This window comes from Sinohyriopsis cumingii, chromosome 2 (assembly GCF_028554795.1).
Source record: "Sinohyriopsis cumingii isolate HCF-2022 chromosome 2, ASM2855479v2, whole genome shotgun sequence".
NCBI lineage: Eukaryota > Metazoa > Mollusca > Bivalvia > Unionida > Unionidae > Sinohyriopsis > Sinohyriopsis cumingii.
The window spans coordinates 5281806-5309793 of NC_142962.1; the positions used below are offsets into that span (position 1 = coordinate 5281806).

At 33.7% G+C, this 27988-nt stretch overlaps 2 protein-coding genes across 3 annotated transcripts; one reads left to right on the forward strand and one right to left on the reverse strand.

Moving 5' to 3' along the window:
• Nucleotides 1-210: 210 nt before the first annotated feature.
• LOC149804271 (uncharacterized) lies at nt 211-11210 on the reverse strand. Its single transcript, XM_089938261.1, has 6 exons — nt 11098-11210; nt 10105-10364; nt 8616-8740; nt 7713-7867; nt 4331-4504; nt 211-766 (listed from the first exon to the last, which is right to left on the reverse strand). Exons 1-6 carry the CDS (start codon nt 11191-11193, stop codon nt 722-724), a joined length of 855 nt encoding a protein of 284 aa, XP_089794387.1. The 5' UTR covers nt 11194-11210; the 3' UTR covers nt 211-721.
• An 82-nt stretch (nt 11211-11292) lies between these two features.
• On the forward strand, nt 11293-27950 carry LOC149804272 (protein Churchill-like). 2 transcript variants are annotated; one of them, XM_089938276.1, is made up of 5 exons: nt 11293-11407; nt 17421-17562; nt 18100-18170; nt 23042-23152; nt 27542-27950. In XM_089938276.1, the coding sequence occupies exons 1-4, from the start codon at nt 11369-11371 to the stop codon at nt 23126-23128; spliced, it is 339 nt and encodes a 112-aa protein (XP_089794402.1). In that variant the 5' UTR covers nt 11293-11368; the 3' UTR covers nt 23129-23152; nt 27542-27950. The 2 variants fall into 2 exon arrangements, with proteins under 2 accessions (XP_089794402.1, XP_089794392.1); XM_089938266.1 differs by lacking the exon at nt 27542-27950 and having other exon boundaries at nt 23042-23490.
• Nucleotides 27951-27988: the final 38 nt, after the last annotated feature.

Sequence of the window (27988 nt, forward strand, 5' to 3'; positions counted from 1 at the left end):
TGTCACTATTTGATCAGAGGCCCAAACAAAATTTGGGTCAAGTTCAGTGATCATTTCTTGTCTCGTATTATTTCACTGAGCTCTGGATTCTGACCAAACTTAAGATTGTCAGTGCTCTTTGACACTGTTTTAAGGTTTAAGCTGCTAACTCAGTTTTCTTCCATTTTTATATATGTAATGGCTTGTGAACATGATAACACAAACAGGTAATATAAATGTATTTTTATCAAACCTGGCTTTTTGATACATACAAAGAATACCTAGAATGAGTTAAATGGACACTACTGGTACTGGAGACTTTTGAACTATGCTGTCAATGTGAATATGGCAATACAAAACAAATAGTAGCTACTGTATTGGTTTTAATCAGCCTGAGCATGTGGGTATATTTTTACTGTATCGGGGACAGATTCAGTGATTTTCTATCCATGACATCAGATTTAAGATCAAAGGTTATAACTTTAACTTATTTTGTTAAAATGTTAAATGAAATCTGCTATTAAAGAAATAAAATTGGCAATGTTTTTCAAGAATACTTAAGACGGAGAAAAGAAAGACTTTTTGTTGATTCTTACAAATTCTGTTCAGCCAATAGAATATCAGTCCATTTATGGCAGTCTTGTTTACTGTAAGTTCATAAATTGTAAAAATGTTCAGAACTATCTTGCCTTATGAGAAAAGGGTTTATCAGCAATAATCTTGACACATTATATCAATAAATTCAAACTGGCACAAATTTTTCTATCTGCTTCCTCTCTCTAGTACTCTGAAAAAGAAATGAAAGGAAGAATAGTAAAAACATACATGTAATTTCCACCTGATAAGGCAATGTAACCCACTGCTGCCATTAGGGTACTTAAAACTTATGACACAGTTCAAAATCTATATTTTTTCTTTCAAGATATCACTAAAATGTTTTAATAAAATAAATGATTTAAATAAAAGACTGGAAATATGAAAACTGAGGAACATTTGGAACTTGTATAATACAAAGGTACAGTTCCCCTTTACAACACAGCTATAAGATGGGTATGGTCAGAGTTCATTTCATTATTTAACATTGATACACAGCATAAAATACCTTGGTATAATGACCGATAAGACAGTCCCTTTTCTTGACCATAAACACCATTATAGTAATGAAGTACTGGACTCGAGTTGCAAAGTCCTAGTTTCAGTAACATACTGTAATGATCAGACTTCTTTTTATTTCAGTGTGGAACTGAAATTAATTCGTAATGCCATTAGGACTATCTTTGGAATGTATTGCAAGATTTTTTTCTCATTTCAAATGCATCAATTCATTATTTATGTCAAAAACAGATGGATGAAGCAATCTCAAAATGCCAAATGTTACAAAATATCTGCCCAGTAATTCAAAAAGCCTGTTCAGAAGTTACATTGACTTTAAAAGAAAATCATCTCTGAAAATGACATTGCAAGGATTTACAAATTTTAGAAAAGTCAGCTCAGTGAAAGCTGACTGGAAAATTTAACCTGCCCATGGGAAGTCTGAGCCTGCTCCAAACATAATATCCCCACATGAGTAAAGAAAAAAACAAGAAAGATCAAATATGGAATATTTGAAGGAAATCGATTTATATTTAGTTTAATATTTGTTCTCTTGTTATTTTTGTTGGCACTTTAAAACCATAAGATATTAATTAAAGAGATCCAAACATATATGTATGTAAATAATACATTTAGATATTTAGGTGAGAAAGGGTTAGAATGCAGATATAAGAAGAATAAAACAAGGTGATGCTCAATTTATGCCGTACCGCTCCGGTGGCCTAGTGGTTAGAGCATCTGCCTTGGATGTGGGAGGTCGTGGGTTCGATCCCCGGCCGAGTCATACCAGAGACTTAAAAAATGGTACTAACAGCTGCCTCACTTGGCGTTCAGCATTAAGAGGTTAGTGTTAGGACTGGTCGGCCTGGTGTCAGGATAATGTGACTGGGTGGGACATCATGCTACATGTCTGCGGCATGATGCCCCAGTGATAGACATCACTATAAACTGCCACATTGCAGACATCGTAGCGATATGACTGAAAAATTGTTAAAGCTACGTTAAAAATCAAAATCACATCACATCACAGCACACCAATTTATGCCTGACATCCTCTAGACAAACAAGTTAGACTTGCTCATAAAATAACGATAGCCTTAACTTCATGAGCTTTAATCTCACAAAGGAAATGTCCTCTCAGTGAGGACTGATGAGCTGTCTTGATAGTGAGAACAATGCACCTGGAAATGGTGACTGATGAAATATCTGTGGAAACTTCTTGATCCCAGGAGAATTTGGTATTCTCCTCTGGGTTCTTAGGGGTTCAGAAGAAGGTCTCTTCAACAGAGAAAAGCATTTCTTGATTCCAGGAGAGTATGGGTTCAGAACAAGACTTTTTTTTTAAATAAGAGCACTCCTCTAACCCAGGAGAAAGAATGGAGGAGATCAGTTTTCTTCCCACAGGTGGTTGAGTAGCATTCTCATCCACCTGCAAAGTCTGCTTCCAGGGGCAGTCCTATCACTCCCTTTGACAAGTCATGGGATGAAGATACCCATACGAATAGGTTTCCCCCTCAATGGTCAGACATGGGGTTGGAAAATCAGCTTCTCAGCAGTGAGAGTAGGATGATGTCCTGTTGGTCTTAGTGGACTCTTTTAAGTTGGCCTAGAAACTCTGGCTGAAACAGCTCCTCCTCCTCCCTTCAGATCCCTTGCCTTCTTCCATCCATCATCCCAGTCGGGAAAAGAGGAAGAGAACTGATCTTTTGATACTTCTCGCACAAAAGTAACGAAACTTCATTTTACAGTTCTGGTGTTAATGCTTTATCAAAACAAAGCAACTGTGCGAATACAAGGGTCTAATTATTATTTTCCTTAAGTCAACCTATTTCATGGTTAAAATCATCCTGAAAAGCATGCGTCAGTTAATAGATAGTATTTTATCAAGATTACAATAATGAATACTAATAAAGAGAACTAATCTGAATACTCATTTCAGCGTGTTTAATATGTAACAGATGGTGCTCATATTTAGATGGATGTCATACACTCCAGAATGACGTAGTAGATATGTTCTTTTACTGTATGTGCAAAGAATAACTCCTCCCACCCTTTGCCTCTGTGCTTTACAAAGTAAAAATCTGTTGACCTAGAGTTAAGAAATTTATCTTTCATGGGCTTTGCTTGCATCTGATGATAGTTTATTGCTTCCTGAATCACCTTCAGAAATTAAACAAACTTGGACACTATTCATTTGAACACTATTCTGACAACTGAAATACTTATATATGGAGTAAAATCTGACCTCAAATAAATGTCACTTTTCACAAATTTACCAATAGTCTTAAACACAGATTTCTTAAATATTCTCATTCAAGGGAATGACGTGTAATAATTTGTATTCTTCTTGATGCATCTAGCACCTCTTGATGTACCTGTAACTTAATATGAATTGGGTTGTTCCATTTGTGAACTTTACCTATGCAAATTAGCACATCAGATTCCCCCACAGCAGTCCTCAAAGGACTTGATACATCACCCTAGCTCTCATCAGAAAATTATGTGCTACATGAAATGGAGGTTTGTTTATACCTGACTTCTTTGACTTTCAATTATTGTATAAGCTGACCCAAGGATAATTCTACATGAACTGTAAGCAGGACTGTTTACCATTTATACATGCTACATGTAGGCATACACTGAAGTGTCCCCACCCCACCAAAGATTAGTGAAAAGTGTTTTTTTTATAAACATGACAGTCTCTGAGGCTTTGGGAGTAAAAAATCATTTTTTTCATTGACATGTCATGTTATGGAGGTATGCTGTTTTCTTGCATAAATACAAAATAGATCAGAGTAGTGTTTTGGAGGTAATAATGCCAAATTTATTGGCAATGAAAATAAAACATGATATGTATTTGGTCTCAGATATAACAAGAGAGCCTGCACTAAGTGATTCTGGCTGTTTGAAGTGTCTCACCTGCTGGGGGCAACTTGTCTGGGAAAATGTGAGTTAACCTGAAATAATGTTGTTTTCAGAGATTTCCTTCTTAAGTCATTTTTTGGTGCAATTGGGCAACTATCCTGCATATAGGTGCATCTATAACAGAATATTCGATATGTGTAAAACCATGGACATTGATGACAGCAACTAGATTGCATGATTGAGCAATGAGGCAAAGAAGTTATTCATGTTAAATACTATAGTTCCTTTAACCATTAAATCGTGTTTTCTCCAGTGTTATCTTTACAACACTGGAAGAACATAGCAAAGATCTTTAATATCAGTTTTAATGAAAGCATGTTTTTCACAACATTACCCTTCTTGTTGCTGTTGATTCCTTTCTCTTGAACTTCTGTTTTCTCTCTTTCCTTCTTTCTTTTTCTTTCTCTTTTTGTATCCTTTTCAAAATTTCTCTTTCTTCAAACGTTAAAACTTTTGTATGCCTACCCTTTTTCTTTTCTCTGAATTTTTCTTCATCCTCCACAGATGGCTGAAATGATGAATCATAGCCTATTGAGATGGATGCATATGTCAATAACTTGGTACAGTATTTAAAAAATGTAAATGAGGTTTCAGTTTTGATGATGATGATGATGATGATGATAAAAATAATAACTGTTAGTTGTAGTTGTTGTAATAACAATAGTTGATACATTTAAATATTCTGTACATATGCTGGAATAATTTGTTTTCTTTTGGAAGTTTCACAATACAATTAAAATGAATAAAAAAAAATTACAGGATTTCTTCACATCTATATGTACAGTACAGTGAATGTTTTGAAAACCAAACATTCTCCAATCTGGAATTCTCCATAAGCAGCCTATTTTGATTGGGAATGGATGTTTCTTCATGATTTCTTTGTTTCAAAAATATCTACAAATAATAGAGACATTTTATGAATCATTTTTGCAAATTTAATGTAAACCTATTTCCAAACACTGAATTTGTTAATCTTGCTACCTGTAAAAATCACATGTCATGAGGAGTGTCAACATGTTAATTCAAAAACTGGAAAGTGGTTGCACAACATATGTTAATTGGGTTAGAACTTTTAAGTATTTATCTATGAGTGATCTGTTAAATGAAGCTATATAATATAGGTGCAAAATAAATGACCTAAAAACTGTTTATTTAGGAAATGAAAGGTTCACAAAAGGTGTAATAACAAGCAATTACAAATGTGCTATGTTATATTAAAATACATTCATTAAAATTTGCCAATACCAGCCTGGTCAGCTGCTTCAGTGTGTCATTGGGAAAAGGCATTTAGCTACCACTTCCATGGTAGGATATAGCCAATAACATGTTAAATGCTTCATTATAAAACAACAACACAACAAAATTAAAAGAGAAATTATTTTTTAAACCAAACAAAGAGGCAAAACCAAATTATTCAAAATGGCAATAATAATTACTCCAAAATTATTTGAAAATTACTTCTTCTGCAAACAATTTCTATATACTTGTAAAGAAAATTGCAATCTGGTCATTTAATGGGTTTGTTGGCTATAGTGTATTTGCATGTTCACTGAAAATCATTTCTCAAACATTAGTCTAACTTAAAGACAAAGCTGCTATGATATTGCAATTGGAATCAGTTTCTCAGCCATACCCAAAAGAATGTGGGATTGCTTTCGGTACTGAAAATCTAGTCTCTGATATTCTAAAATAGAAATCTGAATACATTAGAGAGTAAGAGAACAATATATATGGCACCAAATTGAGGGTTGTCTGAATTTGAAACTCTAAAAGAATTTGCTTATGATTGTTTTGGCAAGCACAATCCAAGATAATTCCTATTTCAGGTCCATAGTACAGCAAACAGGAAAAATTTGCATATTGGTTAGTCAATCCTGAGTTCAAGGTGTCTGAATGATGGTTCGGTAAAATTCACAGTTTGTTATTACATTGCCTGTCTAATAATGCAAAAGCATTAGAAATGCAAAGGAAAGACTTACGGCTTTGTTAGTATGTAGTGCTACCAGGTAGAAAATTAAATCATTACTTATTAGTAAATGATTGATGCCTTTCTGCTTTAAAACCAAAAAGCAAAGGCATTTTGCCTGTGATGTGGAATTATAACGGAACACCTTGGATGGATTTAAAAATATTCTGTGACTGGATTTTAAGTGATGATTGCAAAATGAAATATGGAAAACACAATTTAATCATTATGTTCATGAAAAAAGCTGTGTCATAATTGTATAAAATTCATATGGAAAATAATAGATTGCACTTCTTGCCTCTAAATATTACATTGCAGCTACTGGATAAAAGAGTGATATGCACTTTCAAAGCTCGCTTCATGAAGTTAATGCTAAAAACCACTCGTAACCAAATAACCAATGAGTTATGCTGATCTATCACAGTGCCATATGCAATTCACTGGATTGACGAGTACTAGCCCCAAAAACAATTCAAAAATTTGATTTAGTGCTGAATGTGATGAGGATGACAACATACCATTTTGTGTGAAACTAAGAAAGCAGGATGCTGCTGACAATGCTGGTGATACTCTGTTGTCAGAATCAGTAATAAGAAGAGTTCATTGCTTGTGATTGCATAGATACTGATGCAAGTAAACTCACAGAAATAATTCCAATGAATGTGATTAAAATTTATGTCTCAAAATAAAGTGCTATTTCTCGTTCAGCAAATTTAGAACTTTGTAATTCACAAAAATGATTTGTTATCTTGAGAGTATACAAAAGTATATGATGGATAGTAGTAAGGTTCAGCAGTGTGTTCAGCATTATAAACAACATTAACTTTCTGAATATGTTGTACTACTAATGTGAAGATATATCTGTTTTAACTTGTACAGCTATGCTTGTTGAACTCATATAATATGCAGACTTTGTAAAAAAAATAATGGGACAAAATTTAAAAAATGCCAATTCCTTCCTCATAACATGTCCTCAAAAAGGCAATAGAACGCACTCTTTTTACAACTGGATATTTCCAGCAGTTCCATAAGTGTCCAGTTTTCAGAAGTTATGCTGTACACAAAATAGAACTCAATCATTTCACTAATCACATTCTAACATGCATATCTTTCTATGAGCTGCACAATTTTAAATGTTAAATCCTTCATGAAAGAATTCTACAAAACTGCCCATTGACAACATCATTATGATTTAATGAGTTCATGTTATACAATGTTGTAGGACAATTTACATCAGAGGTTCAACTTTCAGAAATATGTACAAGTGACCATATGTTTACATATAGTAATATTTAAAATTTGCTGTTATTGTCGAAACACTGGCCAGATAAATTAGTGTTAGAAATTCTAGGATTATTTCGGATTTAATTCAAAATACTGTAAGTTCTTTTTAAATTTGTCACTCTGTATTTTAGGAAAATAAATTGTTGGTTTTCATTTTTTTCTGTTTATTTAAGACCATTGAATCATAGTAATAACTGTAAATTTTGTAGGCTTTCAGTAATTGTGGATTTTGTAGTTGTGCCAAACCATGAATTTAAGCACAAAATGAACAAAAATGTAACTGCGGAACCATGAGGACTTTGCATTTCGAACTCCACAAATTTAAGAACATGAAAATAAATAAACTCAGATGGATACATCACCAACCATGATCAGGGTGAGAACCAATTTTTTCTTGAAAATCTCCAGTAAATATGAACTAGGAAGATTAGGAAAACATTCAGTATGAAAATATAATCCACTGTACCTGTAATCTAGTCTGTGTTATCTCTTCCTGCAGATTGACTGGTTCAGGATATGTGACATTCAAAAGATAATCCACAACTGTTTCATCACTAAGTTCAATATCAGTATACATATTAATTTGTCTGTCAACACTGTCAATCTGACTATGATCATCATCTGCAAAATATTTACAAATCAGAAGTATGCTTATTCATTTAACTAATTAGTTCTATTAAACATTAACTGATACAGTAATTGCAGCTTGGAATGGTATATAATGTGTATCTATGCTTCAAACTTTTAATCCATGAAATTCTCTGATAATTTTAGGACAAACAATAAGCTTAATATCTGATAAATGAACAACCTGGATTGAAGTAATATTGTATTTATATACTATCCACATCTAATTGTTAAATTTGTCATTGGTATCAATATGTATTACTGCTGACTTAAGTCAATCTGTTAAATTGTGTCTTATTTTTTTTAGTATTGCAGGACAAAAAATACATTTATTAATAAGCACATCACTACATTCTAATTTCATTGCATGCAAAGGATAAAACCTTTTAAATTTGTTTTTAAATTGTGATATTTGTCTGTAGTCTAGGAAATTTTATTAAAGTTGATTGAAAAACAGAAAATGTTTTATAAATCTGTAATTTGGTGAGAAAGAAAAATACAGTGAAACTTCCCTTAACCAAACAAATTGGGACCACACAGTTTGGCTGTTTTATGGATGTGGCCAGTATAAGAGTGTGAGCAGCCATACTGGATCCGAAATAAATGGTCAGTCTGCAGAAAAGCCAATTACATGGGAAGGGTGGGGGGGATTTAGGCAAATTTCACTGTGTTTAACTATTCTACAAAATGATTTTGTCTGTTTCTCAAAAAACAAGAATATATTTCGTGATTCAAAATTTACCAATTAATTCCAGTATATCTGGATAATCTGTTGATGATGTGGTGAAATTATTAAAACTTGGTGTCATAAAAACCTGTAATGGATTTATGATCATTGGTGTACTAGGGACAAAGTCATGGGCAGTGCTGAAATGAGAAAAAGGACATATCAAAAGGAACTTGGATTTAACAATATGTACAGTATTATCCTCTTTTAATTAGTAAATTAGTGGTTACCCTGCTTTTAGTTACCAAGACATAAAAGGCACTGCCCAGTTTTGTAATAATGTGAATTCACTATATTTCATGGGGCACCAATTCTAACCACAACTTAAAAGACCCAATGAACACTGATCTTTCTGTGGACAAACAAGGTCACCATCATCCACATATATAAGTACCCATGATAATGTTCCTTCTTAACAAAACCATTAAGGTTGATACCCACAGAAATTAACACATTCACAGTAATATTTTGCCTGAAATTTATTATTGGGAGTGTTAATGGCTAACTATAACGATTTTAAATTTTATATAATCTGGATTATAAATGGACTTTCTTTCTCCTCAAAGTACTGTTACAAAATGAATTATAGACCAAAATTCTTCATATTATGTTCGTTAAACTATAGCAAAATGTATTGAAATTCTCTTGTTTGTTACATTTTCCCATGAACATTTCAAATTTTAACATTTTTTAAAATTCTTTTCAAAAATCAAACCACTGAGGGAAGATCTTTAATTCCCCTTATAACTGTAAATATGACATGCAACTTTTTTGTTCTTCTCTTATAGTTTGCATTTTGGGAAGGGTAGGCAATCAAAATATAGTTAATTTAAAAAAAATACAAAAAACCTGTTATAAAACATGATTAAGGCCTTTAAAATTTTCAGTTTGTGACTTGTTTTGCTGGAAACTTTACCCTGTCCTACAGCAGTTTTACTTGTGCAACACTTTTGCTTAATACTGTAGGCTTAAATTTGCACTAGTGCATTCAGATAAGAATTTGTCAAAAGTTACTTGCCCTTCATCACCTGCAACTCTTATGAGTAGATACATAGAATGTTCAAGACCTGCTGTCCTTGCCAGTATACATCATATGCACCCAACTATCAGCAGTGTAGATATTAATTTGCCATTGCATGTATGATGAACCTAAAAATCTTGATATGTGCTACATATGTAACTGAAAACAGAAATGGAAGTAACGGTGCTGACTCTTATATGCATTTACAATATATAACATCTAAGTGTACAGTCTGCAGTTGTGCCTACATTAAAAACAGTAAAATACTCTAATTCTGTACCAACACAATCTATTCTACATGTGAAATTGTGGAATTCAAACAAATTCCTTAAGCCCTTGTGGCAAACAAGTTAATAGCATGTTCCAAAATAATGCTTCATATTTGCAAAGCCTATCATTACTTGGTTAAATCCTCCTTAAATCACAAAAATCCCCCTAAATGTTCTATTTCAGAACAAACCATGATCCACAGAGAGTTCTTACCTTTGAGATAGTTTTGCATTGATACATGGTGTGGGGTGCTCAAGTATTAGCCTGGGACAAGGTGTTTTGGGAGTAGATGGCTGACTGTAGCTGAGATTAATCAGTTGATTTAATCCAAGAGGTGGAGTTTTTGATGTAGTCTTTTTACACATACTAGGTGCAATTGGAACTTTGAATGGTTCTTGGAAACCACTTGATGTTAATATTTTCTTGTCATTATATTCAAGAAGTCTTCCACTTTCTACTGCACTCTCATATTCCTGAAAAATAAAATATTTGTTTAAGCTGCAACATGTGCTTAATAAACTGCAGAAAGATTATGAAGCAATCAATATGTACAGTATTGCAATTTTGGAGTGTATAAATAAAAGTACAGTAAACCAGTCTTGAAAGACCATTGCTATGCCATTGTCTCGAAACTAGATCTCAGTGCAGACATTTATTTATTATAGTATTATGATCTGTTATGAAATACCACCTGTCTTGAGAGATCATGCCTAATTTTTTTTTAGGAAGGGTTGGTTTTACAAGACAGTTTATACAGTACATTTATTCTTATATTCTTGCAGGTTTTATAATCTTGCGGTAAATCATATTTCCATAATTTATCAAATTTAGTGACAAATATCAGTTGTTTATTGCAGCAATAACAAAAACAAGTAAGTTATCAAAGAATCCGTTTCTGCATTGCAAACAGCACCATCTACAATTATTGCGATTATGCAACGCCGGTCTATAAACAAATCTATGTTGTTCGTGCTTGATTATTTTGGTAGAATTTAGGGACTTTGATATTGATGCCAGCATATGATTTCCTTTAATATGTTGCTTTCCATTTGTTTAAAATAATTGCCCCTGCATGTTTTAAACAAAAGTCGATTTGCAACAACAAGAACAATGAACGCTGAAGTAGGATATCGGATATATATATGCTTATATTTAAAACTGAAATTAAAACTGGGGCTTTACAACTATGTATTCATAAATGTAGACCTTAATTGTATTTTCAACTTCATCAATACAAATTTCTTCCAAAGGTCGATGGGTTAAACCTTTTAGAAACGTCTGTTCTATTGTAGGAACTTTCATCCTTAAACCTCTTTGTAGCGTCGTCTGCTAGGATCCAAGCACGAGCTACGAAAGCAGTAAGGGTATTCCGAATGTATGGATACACAGTTGGAACGTTTCGGACTGGAGTGCTTTAACTTGTGAGAAAAATACTTCCTGTAGCAAGGGAGGAGGACTTTACTTATCCTATGTCAAGATGTGTTTGCAGTGCTTAAAGGAAAATTGTCCTGACAGGGTACACGCTGTTTATAGTTATTTAGATATTTGTGAAACATTTGTAAAAGCTACCTTGTTTTCTGGTGTAATTTACAATATTTAATGTATATCGCGAAAAAGATGGTAAATCCGAATTCGTCAGGGATCACGTTCGTTTAGTCCAATTGGCCTCAGACCATCCCACCTCAATTTAAATATTTCGTTAAAATGTAAAAATATCTAAAATGGAGTGTAAGGGTTAGAGGAAACTCGGACTAAACGCCATTTAGCTCCCCAGTTGTCAGGGTCGACGTCTATTCTGTTTCTAGGTGATAATTAGTCTTACAATGTACGAAGTATCACATGTTACATGTATTTATGTTTTGGAGCTACCAAAACAAAAATATCATTTGATGAGTTTTGCATTGTAGGACTAACCCCTTCTCCCAAGCAGCATTTAACTGGGAGAAGAGGTGTGTCTTTTATCCATAGTTTTCCGGTTTTGGGGGTCAATTTTTTTCAGACCTTATCTCTAGGTTATATATTTAAAAAGTTGGAACTTGGGGTTATTTTTCACACCCAACAATCCAGATGTCTCAGTTGGTGTGGAAAAAGACAGAGGAAACTTGGACTGTGTTTTAATCAAGGAAACAAAATGGCAAAAGAATAATTCTTCATTCTTACCTGTCTCCCATGGGAGCTTTTATGATTTATGGTTGTAATTCAACTCTCACAGTAAATCTATGGAAACACTGCGATATTTAAAAATTAAATAACTTTAAATTTCGAAATGCTTATTATTAAACTTGTATTTCTCAGTATAGATCCATTCTTAATGCAAGCTTCTATGATAACCATATGTTGCAGACATTGAAATATGCTAATGAGGTATTAAAAGAAAATTATACATGTAATATTTTAAAAATGTCAGACAGTAACTAATAACCATTTACAGTAGTAACATCTTATTGTATACTTGCAAATCAACAAATTAGAAGAAAAAAGACCAAACAAAAAATGCATAAAGAATGTTGGCATTGATAAATTGAAAGGAGAGGTAGATAAAGGACTTTTAACTCCAGCTTGGGTGGTATATATTTATGATAACCAAATAAATACCAGAAATGTAACAACTTAAAGTGAAGACAAAAGTATTGATCTTTTAATGGTAATTATGGAAGATCTCATTGACCTCAACCAATTGTAAAATTATATGTGTAATATGGGTCAATATTCCAATTGTAAGGGGTTACCCATTAATAACAAAGTTATATGTGTAATATGGGTCAGTATTCCAATTGTAAGGGGTTACCCATTAATAACAAAGTTATATGTGTAATATGGGTCAATATTCCAATTGTAAGGGGTTACCCATTAATAACAAAGTTATATGTGTAATGTAATATGGGTCAATATTCCAATTGTTTGGTTTCTATGAGTATCATATTTTGTACAGTCTAAGAGTAAATATTTTTCAGTTTCTGGTAAGCAGCATGAACGGATATTGCAAGATGACATGATTTTTGAAAGGATCATCATTTAATAAACTACAGCCAAGTTGAAGTCTATTGTGCATAATATGTGTTAGTCTTTCTCCTTAATAGAAAGGGATTGGGACTTTTTCTAGATTCATATTTAGGTGTGATTTTAAAGCATACAATGAAGGGTTGTTTGAAATTTCCACTGAGAGAAATATTTCATTCTGCAATAGACTTTGATAAAAAATGAACTGTGGTAAAGATTGTCCTTTCAAAGGGTTTTAGGAGTATTGTTCCATCATTAAGTTGTCTATTACTTGCCTGCTGGACACTTGATGGGATCTAAGCCTGCACGTGTCTTGGAGCCATATCCTGATACATTTTTAAAAAAAGTTATTATTCTATATTTGTGGTGAAACTCTTTCACATTTTGTCTTTTCCAGAGTTCTAGCTTATGATGTGGATTTTGTTGCTCCACAAATGCTTCAGCGTGTAATTTTTTTCTATTTCCTCTTTTTCATATTTGGTGCAGTTATCCGAGATAATATCCCCCATACTCCAAAACAGGTCTTGCACAAGTGAAATAAAGAAGTTCTAATGATTTTCTGTCAAATTTAAATTTCAGCATTCATAGTACTATGTCTAACTTTTTCCATGCTTTTGTAGTTATTTCCATTATATGTATATGCCAAGGTAAGGATTCATTTATCTTTAGGCCCAAGTGTTTATGAAAAGTGCCATACCTTATAACCATGTAAACAAAAGTTTTGGGTGTTATTCCCTGTGAGATTTTCTGGATATGGTCATCGATTCTGTTTTGTTTGGATTAAAATCAACTAACCATTGATCAGACCATAAAATGATTTTAAACAGGCCTTCATTCAAGACACCAGCAGCCAGAGTTGGGTCCTCAACAATGATTGACAAGACTGTATTATCAGCAAACTGCCTTGTACTAGACTGTATATCAGTGATAATGTAATAAATGTAAATTTAAAATAGCAGTGGTCTAAGTGTAGATCCCTTGGGCACACCACCCCAGACATACTGTTGGACTAAAGTGCAATCCTTCTATTACTGCATTTTGCATCCTGTTTGAGAGATCATTTTCAACGCATTCCAAAAGTCCAACACCAATTCCAATAATTCTTAGCTTATGAATTAAACCTTTGTGCCAGACTTTACTGAAGGCTTTGCTAATATCACATACTACTCTAATTGCATGCATTTTGCCTTCGTCAACCACCTTGCAAAAAGAATTGTACAAATCACACCATTGTACAGGAGCTCAATCTTTTAGAGTAAAACCAAATCTGTGATAACCAAGAAAATTGTACATTTTTCTAGTGTTTTGCTCAAGCAGCTTAGTAGTGAAATAGGTCTGTAATTTGAAAATTCATTTTTGCCCCTTGTTTATGAATAGGAATACCATTAGTCTTTCCCCATAATAGTGGAAAATATCATGATTTGAGTACATTATTTAACAGTTTTGATAAATGTCACTTTAATATTTGAGTGCATTCATTAAGCAACCTTGCATAGATGTTATCAGGGCCTTACAAATGTGGACATTTGAAAGAAACATCTACCGGTACATCATTTATGCCAATGGGAATATTATTAAGGCCAGTGTCAGAAAAAGGCAGGGTAGTGGAAGTACAATATTATCTACCAATGATTGTTCAGAAAAATACTTATTAAATTTATTAAAGAAGTTTGCTTTTTCACGAGTAGTGAAAATATTAGTTATTATATATCAGAAATGGATACCTCAATTTGTTATATTACTTTGAAAATGCATTAATTATATTTCACCATACTTTTGGACTTATATTGACATCCTGGTTGTTGTTGTTAAAGAGTTTAAGGCCATTTTTCTGCACATTTTTCTGGCCAGGATATCTGATGGAGGGAAAAACATAGGGAAGGCTTCTCGCAAGCTTTCTCACATACCCACATTGGCTGAACCAGAGACTCAAACCCATGCAGGCAGAGGTGAGATGATGGTGATCTGTAACAATGAGTGCTTTAGACCACTCAGCCTCTCAGAGCCCATTTGACATCTTGGAGTTTATTAGCTAATTTGTTAAAATAATAAAAAAAAATAGACAAACATTCATACATATAATTATGCTGTTATAAGGATATACAATTTATCAGTTTATCAATTTATTAAAAAAATATACAATTTTATATAGTGCATTGGTATCTAAAGTGGTGTTCTATAAGCAAAAATTGGTTTATTTTTGTAAAGTGATTTTACAGTTTTTATTTGATAAATTTAGGAGACTCCAATATTTATTAATTTTAAGGCCTATATTAGGTAATGAAGGATTATGTTGTATAGGGAAAGGAATTATATTTTTCTCTATTGTACATTTTGCTGTGTTTAAAACCTCATGTTGAATAAGATTACAGGCTTTGTTCAGCGCAGAATCAATTATATGTGTATGATAATTTCTATTTTGTAAATATGTTTTTAATTTATTCAATGAATTTTGTAATTGACAATCATCTGAAATAATGGGTCTGTATCTTTTTGCCTGGCTATATGGTATACCGTTTTTACATGACATGGGATGACATGAAGAATATTCCACATATTGGTGGATATTAGTTTCCTTGACATGAATATTTGTAGAGATAGTGTTATCAATTTTTTTTAAACATTTACATCTAAAAATGAAACATGCATACTAGATGCAGTATAAGTAAATTTAATCGTTGGGTGAAAATGATTTCGGTGAACAATGAATTGTTTGTCAGGTCTTCAGTTGAATGGTTCCAGATCATAAATATGTCATCTTAAAATCTAACCCAAACAGATGGATTAAACTTTTCATTTTGAAGAAAATCTTTTTCTAATTTACCCATGAAAAGGGAAGTGTATGAAGGAGCCATAGGACTATGCATTGCCATACTCATTATCTGGATGTAATTCGTATTATTAAATTGAAAATAATTATTTTTCAAGATATGTTTTATTATTTTACAAATATCTTCACTAGATAGTGTGCTATTATTAGGACTGTTATCAAGAAAATATTTACATGCTTCAATACCATCTATATGTGTGGAATGTTGGTATATAGAGATGTTACATCTAATGATACCTGGATAGAATTATCAGAAAGCTGTGGAATAGACTTCAACTTTTAATGAACTCATTAGTATCTTTAATGTATGAAGGAAGTGATTTCATTGTAGGTTGTAAAACACTATCAATAAATTTTGATAGGTTTTCAGTATATGAGATAGGTTTTCAGTATATGAATTACAACCTGATATAATGGGTCATCCTGGATAATTTAAAGGTAAAATGTAGAATTGAGGTGTACGTATGTTAAGACGGAGAGTATCAAATTCCTCATATACAGAATTATTATTTTCAGCGATCTCATTAATGCATGTTGAAATTTTCAATTTAATTTCTATTGATGGGCCATCATTAATATGTTTGTAGTATTTTTCATCATTTAATTGACTTTCAACTTCTTTAACTTAATCTTCTTGAGTCATAATAGTGTTTGATTTATCAGCCTTTTTAATCACTATACTGTTGTCTTTCATTAGATTATATAAAGATTTAATTTCATCCTTAAAAATATTACTATGGTATTGCTTTTGATGATTACCAATTAATATCTCTTTTGTGATCATGTCAATATAAAAATCTAAATAGGAATCACGTCCACTAGGTTGTGTAAAAGATGATTTAATTGTGTTAGGATAACTCATTTTTTTTAGAATGAAAAGAATCCAGTTTACATTCTGAATTGTTGTATGCTTTATCATAAAAACTTTTAATTTTATGCATCTGGAAAATTAAAAAAAAAAATTCAGCTAATTTAAGTTTATTGTGATATTTCAGTTTGGGACAAAATTTTAGCCCTTTGCCTAACAGTATATAGTCATTATCAGATAATCTTCTATATGAGAGGTTTAATGTGGTTTCTTTACCTCTCTTAATTTGTTTCCTTTGCCTTATTTTTTCCAGTTTCATCTACTTTTGAATCAGTGGAATCTCCTGTTCTTTTGTCTTGTGATGTCGTCTTTATTAGTCCTTGTAAAATCTTTACCAGGTTTGAGTTGCACAGAATTTTTGGCATTTGTGTTGTTTTTTATACCCCAGTTAGGTAATTTGTTAAAATAATAAAGTTTGGCACCTCATATGGTACTTATAAATCAATTTCTAGCAATTTGGCCCAGTGTTAAGAAAGATTCATTCTTTCAGCCAAACAGAGGATTCTTTTCTGTTGTCAAAATAAATTTCTAACATGACTGTGCATCCAGGGAGGATCTCTCAAAGTAATAGGTAATATACAGTCCAACTTTAATTAATGGTACTACCATTATACAGCATTATAGACATTAGACACTGGAAAAAAGGAGAATTGTGAAGATGTAAAATAGAACAAGTAAAAATATGGTCCAGATAGTTCACTGGTATTAGACAAGTGGCTGTATTAGACAAGTGGCTGTACAGCTATCCTCAGGGTTAAGATTTATGGCTTTCTTGTTCTCTGAAGAGTATCCTTATCACCCCCAACTGGTATACTTTATTTTTACTTTTAGGATACCATATGCCTGGACACTGGATCCTATATGATGAACTTTGCTGGATGTGCACAATGCCAGGCTTGTGAGCCAATAAAAATTGTGAATGTTCAGAGAACAGAAGATGAAGATAATGATGAAGAATTGGTTACTTTCCAGCGTAAGTTGGCTAAAGAATAGTTTTATATTGCCAGTGATTTGCCTAACACAGAACTAGCTTTTTAAACATTGGTCTGTTTACTCTGATCCTGTCTTGTGCCTGTTTAATTTGTTTGGCACAAACATAACTTGTTATAAATTATGTATTAAAATATGAATGTTATGCTCTTTGTATTTTTTGACATAATATATTTTAAGTGATTGAATCTTGCACAGATTTGGTTTCTGAAAAAAAAAGTTGCACCTTTAATGCAAAAAATAATCACTACTCTTTTGAGGCCATTTTAAACTACATACAAGGGAAGACACTGGATTTTGTTGTGGCAGCACTGTAAATTCTGCAATAGTTATGATGCAATTCAGGACAATCAGTATTATGTATCCAAAATTATGAGATGTAATTTGACTTTGAAATTTGACATTTTAAACATAACATTTTTTTAAAAGTTTTGTTTTACATTTAAAACAGATAATTCAAACTTGTGGATCATGTTATTTCAGGACACAGTATTTTACACTGTGCATTTGTTCTTTTCAGATGTGTGCCATGAGTGTGAACATGTAATAGCAAACCATGAATACACATTTAGGGTTGTTGATGAATATCAGGTGAGGTTTATTAATTTTCATCAAGCCCACATTATTGGGAAGCAAGATAAGCTGTTATATTTCTGGGAGCAGTGTTGTCAACATTTGGGGATTTTGGTTAAGTTTTGCATTTTTGTATATTTCCTAAAATGCACTGAGAGAGTCTCATCATACTTGGTTTTTATTATAATGAAGCTAGACATTCTGTGACATTCTTCATCACTCCTCTGATATGTTTCTTTGAGTCAGGTCACAGTAATAGTATTTGGAATTTGGTTAAAGATTTTAGCCCACATGGCCATATTTAAGCTATTGGTATGGCTCAGCATCCATAGTGCATGGTCTCTCATTAGTCAACCATCCATCAACAATTGATTCTCAACACTGATCTGATTTCGACCACAATTGGAATATGGGTTTAAATCACAACAATCTCTGATGGGTTTGATAATGAGTGAGATCCATGCATATTAATGAGGTGATATTGCAAAGGATTGAATAACCTGGTTACCACTCTGTTTCTGATCTGGTTTGTTCAAACTTGGAATATATATTTATGCCATCCAGATCATGGACAGGGTCAATAATAAACAAGTTCCTCACATACCAAGCAGGTGATATCGCATTGGTTGCACCAGTTACCACTCTGAAAGCCGTAGTTTTGAACTGATTTTGATCAGACTTAGAATATGGGCTTGCATCATCAAGTTTATGGATAGGTACAGTAATGAGCAAGATCCAAGCATAATGATGATGTAATGTTGCATCTGATTGCCTGAGTTTGTTATCACTCTGGAAGTTATAATTGCTATAGTATTTTGATCAAACTTGGAATATATGCTTATATCATCGAGATCTTCAAGACTTTTGATAATGAGGGAGTGCCATGCATGTTGACAAGGTAATCTTGCTTTGGTCAGCAGAGTTCATTACCCTTGTGGGAGCTCTAATTCAGATAAGATCTGGACCAAACTTAGTATATATCTTCAGGATCTGGGATAAGTTTGAGAATGAGCAAGATTCGTGTATATTAATAAGGTGCTTCTGCATTCAAGTTTTTGCCACTCTGGAAGCATTGTTTTTGATCTTACTTTCATCAAACTTTAAATATTTTCTTAGTTTATATGGTAAAAATCATACATGGGTTTTGCTGAGCTTGTTAACTGTTACCACTGTAATGACTATATTCTGATCCAGTTTGATCAAACTGGGTGAAATGGTTTAAATCATTACAATCTTAGATGAGTACAACTATGAGCAGAAACCATGAATATTAATGAGGTGATCTGCATCTGATTGGTTGATCTTGTCATCACTTTAGCAGCTCTTATTTGTGATCATTTTTTTTGGTATTGAACCAGGTAAATAAGTCTTATATCATCAAAATATGTTTTATCATGAGAATGATCAAGATGTGGAATAGGTGATCATGCACTAGACTGCTTCTTACATGTACCATTTGAGAGACTGTATTTCTGACCCAGTTTCGATCAAACTTGGTAAATAGTCCAATATCATCAGGATGTTGGACGATTGTTAGGATGAGCATCACTGATGCTTATTTATGAGATGATCTTGTATCTAATTGATTGGTTACCTAGTTATTACCACTGTATTTTTTTAATAGGATTTTGATGAAACTAGGTAACTTATGTATCATGATCTTTGTTAAGTACAATCATGTGTAAACTTCATGTAATATAATGATGTGACTGTGCATCTAATCAGCTGAGCTTGTAAACAATCTAACAACTACGTACCTAATAATGATTTCTTTAAACTTGCTAAATAGTTTTATATTATCAAGATATATGAGTTTGATTGATTAGGAACAAAATCTCTGCATTGCAATGAAGTAATCTTGTGTCTGATTGGCTACAATTGTTACCATTATAGAGATCAAATTCCAATGTGATTTTTCTTCACCTTAAGCTTTTATTATCATTGTCAAATACTACAGTAATTAAGATTCGCAATATGTTATTGAATATTTTTGCATCAGACTGGTTGAGCTTTTTACCAGTCTAGATCTAGAGACTTGTTTTCTTCCATTTTTACTAAAACTTGGTAAATGGTTTATATAATAATCATTTTGGATGACACAGATTTTAAGCAAGAAAATCGCATTTTAATTATGCCTTTATCTTTGGAAAATGTTTTTATCAGGAATTAGTAAAATACTGTGGTTTCACTATTTTTTCACAGGATATCAAAACTTGTTGATGCTGTGGTTTGTCCAAGCCCTCTTCCACAAAAAATGAGCCAAATGTTATCAAGCACTAGCATTAATGAAAAATGAAGGAAAATGATGCACTGATGTATAAAATCAGATTTAGTACTTATTAACATCAGCCCTTCATTATATTGAAACTGTTGTCAAAAATACTTGCATTACAATGTTTTGCTCCCTTTATTCTCTGCAGATTTAACCACAGTTGTGATCCATCTGAATGAATAATCCACATAAAGCATAGATAATACAACGTATGTACTTAATTACAAGTAGCAATCTTTTCTTTTAAAATAAAATCCCTCATAATACACATCGAATTTTATCCATGCATTTTCAGTCCAAAAAAGGAACACTAAAACTGTTCCCTGATGCACAAGTGTTAATTAAACACCATGTATGTACACAAATTACAGCATGGTACTAAAGCTCACACCACTGATTTTCTGACAAAGCCAATCAATAAACTTTCTCAATCAAGTCACATGGTATAGTACAAGTCACACAGGTCATGTAAGCACATTTACTGATGTAAGTTTTAAAAATAATTTTATTGTTAAAATTGAATCATAATGTAGTTATAACAAAGTTTATTCAGTCTTGAATTTTGAGTGATCTACACGTTAATTGTCATAACAAAATTTCCAGACAAAAATTATCGATCGCTATGGACTTTTACAATAGCAGTTTGGCATTACACTGGGTCAAGAAAGTCAATATTAGGTTGAAATATTACTAGTGCAGGGGAATCAAGGTATGACCACATGAACAAGAAGTTGTGTGCATCTTTGTTTATCTCCTGTATGGAAGTTCAACTGTGAATGGGGTAGAGGAGTAACATACATTAAGTTTTATTCTTAGCTTGTACATATGATGTTTCTTCAAAGTGATAATTTAGCATGTTGTAAAATTTAACTGAAACAAATCTGAATTGAGTCATTTTTCTAGTCTTTTATGTGTATGAAATCTCATAATTGTATGGAAAAAATAGGTATTATGTATGAATTGAAAAGGTTTGACATACCATACAGAAGATATATATATACCATACAGAAGATATATACAAAGTTAAATAATTGCCTCCAATTTATTGGACTTGTTGCTGATTTTTTTTCCTGCAGGTGTTTACCCAGATTATGTTTATAAATGATGACATTGTCATGTCTCTGTTTATGTTTGTAGTACAACTTTTTTTCAAATGCTGGTGCGTTCCCTCTTGCATCCTAGCGTGTGACAAAACCGGTTTAAACAAGACCACCCCACTTGCTTGACTGTACCTACAAATGTCTGAGTATGTTATCATTGAATTTGCTGTTAAGCATTTTTGATGAATTTTTACAATCTTCAATGGAATTTTTGATGGACATGACGTGAAATAAAGTGAATAAACACCATTTAAAGGTATGTGTAATCAGATTCTCCAAAATGACACCTGTAGCTGCAAAAAGTAACTTAGAGCACAGCATGTAAATGAGCCATGTGACTTGTACTATACAAACCGTTACCATGTAAATAATCTTGACATTTCAAAATTGTACAAGTCTAGTGTTCTCAAAGCCACAGATCAGGCCTTTGTACATTTTTCTGGGAGACACTTTCCACCGTTACAGGTCAAAGGTTGCCTCCTACTGCTGACTAGGGTGGCCACAGATGGAACTAAAAAATACTGGACACTTAGTTTCACACGGGCAAGAATATATTAAGAAGGTGCCATGACAGACCAGCTGAAAACTGGACTGTAGGGTATACAACTGGGTGAATGACTACCCTCCTGCTGACTGTATTGAGCAAATGGCAGTTGATCACTTGTAATGTTAGGTACATATATGGAATGATGACATTGTCCGTATAACAGGATTCATAGAACATGCTGATAAGAACAGTGCAACAGTTTAAGTAAAGGATAATATAGGCTTGATATTGTTGGCTGCATTGTTTCTGTCTGATGTTGAGCACTAGGATGAAAATAAAGGATTGATTTTGACAGGTGTTTATGCTCATACTAGTATTCATTTAACCATTCTTACAGCCAGCATTTGTTGTTTGCATTGTTTGTTCTTATGTAGTTTTTATTTGTGTAGATGTTAATCCCTGAAATAAAATACCTATAAATATTTGAACTTTGATGAAGGCAAATCAATAAATTTTCTTTTCATAACTACAAAAAATCATTATAAAACAGTTCATTCCCTGATGTGCCTGCTTTCAAAAGTGACAAGATCATTTGTAGAAAATGTGTGTTTAGGTTTTGGTTAATGTGGTTTCACTTGTTTTTATTTCTTGAACCTTTGATTAGATTATCGTCTGAGTGGGATGAATCATTGCCAAGACAATTCATTCTGCAGCATGCTTACTAACCCTTTTTACCCTATGTCAATGTCACAGTCATAGGAGATTTACATTGGGTTTAGCTTAAATTTTGTCATTTTCTTACATTTTAAAAACTACTTGATGTATTTTCTTCATACATTACATGAATGATTGTGAAGCCAAGACAAATTCATTCTGCCATACACTCATCTATTCCTTTTAAGTATATGTCTTTTACATGGAGGCAGCATCTGAGACTTATTTTACTGTGCACCAGTAGATTTAATTTACTTACTTTTATCTTCAGTTTTGGTTTATAACTTCATATTTTTTATCAACTTGTATATTGCAGGTATATCAGATGTATTGTGCTTTGTGTGGACATGGTGAAGATGAAAGGAGTATCATGCCTTGTGATCCCAGAGGACCTAAAGACTAAGATTTAGGGACAATTTGTGCACATGTATGTGTTGTTAGTTGTCTTTGCCATTTGTGTCTATTAATATGATTGGGAAAGTGGTCACATTTATTTATTCTTAACATTTTAATGCTGGATGACCATTAGTGTGATTGGGGAAAATGTCATAAGTATTTATTCTTCACATTATTAATGCTTGATGATTGTAGTAGATATGTATAATTAGTGTTTTTATGCATTTATTATATAAATCAAAAAGTTATTTTTTAAGCCTAACTGTTTAAAGCATCATGAAAATTGTCAGTACAACACAATGTCATGTCCTGTCTGAAATTGATGTTTAATGTTATGCAAAAAATGGAATTAAAGTCGATTTTTGCTCATTAATAGTTTATGCTTTTCAGAATAAAATACATGAATAGTCTTCATGGAAGAGACTGGTATAAATTTATTGTTCTGCAAAGTCAGCCAAGTTACAGTGAATACTTTTATGAGGTGATCAATAATTCTCTTAAGTCGGAATTTCAAGTTCCACCAGATATTTTCAACATTGATATCTGTGCTTTGCTAGGGCAGTGTCAAACATAACATTAATATCTGGGTTTCGTGAGGACAGCGTCAAACATAACGTTAATGTCTGGGTTTTGTGAGGTCAGTGTCAAAGATTAATATCTGGGCTTTATGAAGGCAGTGTCAGACGTTAAAATCTAGACTTTGTGGAGGCAGTGTCAAACATTAAAATCTTGACTTTGTGGAGGCAGTGTCAAACGTAACGTTATTGTCTGGGCTTTGTCAGAGCATTATCAAACATAATGTTAATATCTGGACTTTGTGAGGGCTGTGTCAAGCATTATGTTAAAATCTGGGCTTTGTGAGGGCAGTGTCAAATATAACATGAATGTCTGGGCTTTGTAAGGGCATTATCAAACATAATGGTAATATCTGGACTTTGTGAGGGCCATGTCAAGCATTATGTTAAAATCTGGGCTTGGTGAGGGTAGTGTCAGACATGTTAATATCTGGGGTTGGTGATGGCAGCGTCAAATATAATAATGTATGGGCTTGGTGAGGGCAGTGTCAATCTGGGCTTGGTGAGGGCAGTGTCAAATATAATATTAATGTATGGGCTTTGTAAGGGCAGTGTCAATCTGGGCTTTGTAAGGGCAGTGTCAGTCTGGGCTTTGTAAGGGCAGTGTCAATCTGGGCTTGGTGAGGGCAGTGTCAAATATAATATTAATGTATGGGCTTTGTAAAGGCAGTGTCAATCTGGGCTTTGTAAGGGCAGTGTCAGTCTGGGCTTTGTAAGGGCAGTGTCAATCTGGGCTTGGTGAGGGCAGTGTCAATCTGGGCTTTGTAAGGGCAGTGTCAATCTGGGCTTGGTGAGGGCAGTGTCAATCTGGGCTTTGTAAGGGCAGCGTCAATCTGGGCTTTGTAAGGGCAGTGTGAAGCTGGGCTTGGTGAGGGCAGTGTCAATCTGGGCTTTGTAAGGGCAGTGTCAATCTGGGCTTTGTAAGGGCAGTGTCAATCTGGGCTTTTTGAGGGCAGTGTCAATCTGAGCTTGGTGAGGGCAGTGTCAATCTGGGCTTTGTAAGGGCAGTGTCAGTCTGGCTTTGTAAGGGCAGTGTCAATCTGGGCTTTGTAAGGGCAGTGTCAATCTGAGCTTGGTGAGGGCAGTGTCAGTCTGGGATTTGTAAGGGCAGTGTCAATCTGGGCTTTGTAAGGGCAGTGTCAATCTGGGCTTTGTAAGGGCAGTGTCAATCTGGCCTTGGTAAGGGCAGTGTCAATCTGGCCTTGGTAAGGGCAGTGTCAATCTGGGCTTGGTGAGGGCAGTGTCAATCTGGGCTTGGTGAGGGCAGTGTCAAACATAATGTTAATGCCTTTGTCAGCCTTCAACTGATAAATCTTCAGACTTGTGAGATAGGCAGTCAGCATCCTAAAACTAGCAGCTCCAGTTGGTTAAGTGTTGTGAGAACATGCCACAAATGCTTATCCAGAATATGGATATATTTATCACTTTTCAAATGGCCATTATTTTCCATCAATGCATCAAGCAACCCAATAGCATCACATATATGTAATCTTGTTGTCAAAGTTTTGTATGGCTGAACACTTTTGGTGAGAAAGACACCTTTGATTTTGGAGATAAAAGATCAAGATTACTGTGACCTAAAGAAGAAGTTTTTTTTTTCTCTTCATGATTAACTTTAATTTATGTTGACAAAGAAGTGGTCCATTGGATTTGGAGTTGAAAGGTCAACTTTCATCATCACTGCGACTAAACTTTTATTCCAGAGTAAGTTCCTTGACCAACTTTCTGAATGGCTTGCACTTGGCGTAATAAAGACAACAAAATTCTCGGGTATAAAGGCCATCAAGACCATTGGTCAGTAATCATCAATTGACTTTGCCTTGTAGTGCCTAGAGGGGCATTAAATATAGGTTGGGCATCATTCATGGTACTCCTGTTTCTGTATGATTGTATTTGCAAGTGCACATATAGACATCAGATGCTGCAGTGTTCCAGATGTGTAGATATGGGCTTGAAAAGTATTCATGGCAGATATATGCCTTGCCTGTGACCTACATTTAGTGAGATAGTTGTGTACTCAATAGTGTACATCTACAGGGGTCATGCTACCAGGTGAAGTGGGAGACTATGTTGCATGAAAAATGTAAACTTCACCTTCTTCTGTTAGGAAAGTGAAAATGACTTTGCTGTAATATTTTTTAATATGTACGACTGACAAAAGTTTGACTTTTGAGATGCTCCCTTGCTGTAGCCTCGATAGTACTGACAGTGTTGTGTTGTAGCCCATGGTGAAATGTATTTATGCCATGTTGATGCCAATTAAGCTGACAACTCTTGCACATTAAAGGCAACTGACCATTAACCCTTTTCCAGGCAATATACTACTGCTCGATTCCCTGATGAAAATATGTCAACTTCTGTTTCAAAATTTAACCATTAATATGTAAATGGTAATTTTTCTTTACAGACTATAATTGGTGAAGAGCACTAATTTTGTTATTATCAGTTTTAAACCATAAGTAAACCTGTAATGCCAGACATTGCTCTATGAAATACCACTTTGTTAGGTTGTTCATTTTCATAAACAATTGGGCAAAATAGATTAAGGAAAATATATTGAAAGCAAAGTCTAAATATTGTGTAATAGACGATTTAGCTAAATATATAATCATGTAGTTCTGAAACATGAGACAATGCAATGTTGGGGAATTTTTAAAAAAATGCTTTAAGGTCAAGGTTGTTTACTGACATCCTTCATTTTTGTGAAAATACAATAAAGATATTGAAGCAATATTATCTAACCAGTGCATGTCATTACTACCAGTATATAAGCAAATAATAAAACCATAAATTTACAGTCCTATAAATAGATTGTGGAGAGAAAATCCCATGTTAAAAATAGATACGTGGCACAATACATGTTTTTGGTTGTGTCGATTCAGTTGGGGTATGTGATTTGGATTTTTAATGTAGTTTTAACAGTTTTTCAGTCATATCGCTAAGATGTCTGCAGTGGCAGTTTTTAGTGATGTCTGGCAACGGGGCATCATGTTGCAGACATGTATTGTGATGTCCCACTCACATTATCCTGACACCAGACCGACCAGTCCTAACACTAACCTTGTAATGCCAAGTGCCAAGTGAGGAAGCTGTTAGTACCATTTTTGTAAGTCTTCGGTATGACTTGGCTGGCGATCGAAACCACGACCTCCCATATTTGAGGCGGATGCTCTAACCACTACGCCACCATAGCTGTGTCGCTCCAATTGGAATGGAGCATCTAGTTCAGTTGTATGCTTCACTGTGTTGTCTATGATTAGTTACAGTAACGTTTTATCAGCAGCTGTGAAATTATTATGAACAGTGTGGCATGAAGTCACTCACATTTGCTCTATGTACATGTTACAGGGGTTGTTTCAAAAAGTAGTTTAGAAATCTTTTCAATTTTATACAAAAGTGGTAGTTTATTAAGCATTTTTACAGACTTTCAATTACAGCAATCTAATCTTGTTACTCCATTCAGTTAAAATTAATTACAATGCATAGTTTCTGTGCTCTGTTAAAGTCATATGGCTAAAATACCCAGCATGTATGAATACAAGTATATGTGTGTGTGTGGTTTAGATTTTAATGCAACTTTAACAATTTTAGTCACATCACTAAGATGTCTGCACTGTGGCAGTTTATAGTAATGTCTAGCACTGGAGCATCATGCCACATACATGTAGCATCATGTCCACCCACAGTATTCTCAGTCACGGCCGGGAGAGTTAGTTGCGTAGTTCCATGCATAAGCAGTCTGAAATTAAGCCAATATTTACCAAGCATTTTGAACAGAATCTTGACATGTTTTCAGCTTCATTTGCATGATTAAACTTATAATTTATATATATATATATTTTCAGTATGATTGGGGTGTGTGGGGTCAAGTGACCCTCCTTGACCTATGCTGCGTGCGCCCATGCAACCCAGTCACATTGTGCTGACACCAGGCTGAGCAGTCCTAACACTAACCTCTTAATGCTAAGATCAAAGCAAGTTGTCTGCTAGTACCAATTTTATAAGTCTTTAATATGACTGCATGGTTTAGAACCCACAACTTGCATCTGAGGTGGACGTTCTAACCACTTAGGTCTCCCGAGCAGTCCAATACAAGTATGAATATAATGGATATGAATATAATAAATTTTTGACACTAACATAATCAGTTTATAATAAACATTTTTAACTTGAAAATAAAGTAATGCTTAAAGCTTATGTTAAATGCATACTGAAAAATAAAGGACCTAATTAAAAAAAAAGTGAAAAAAAAAACAGTTTCTTGCTTTGCTTCCACTTTTTCCAGTTTAGCT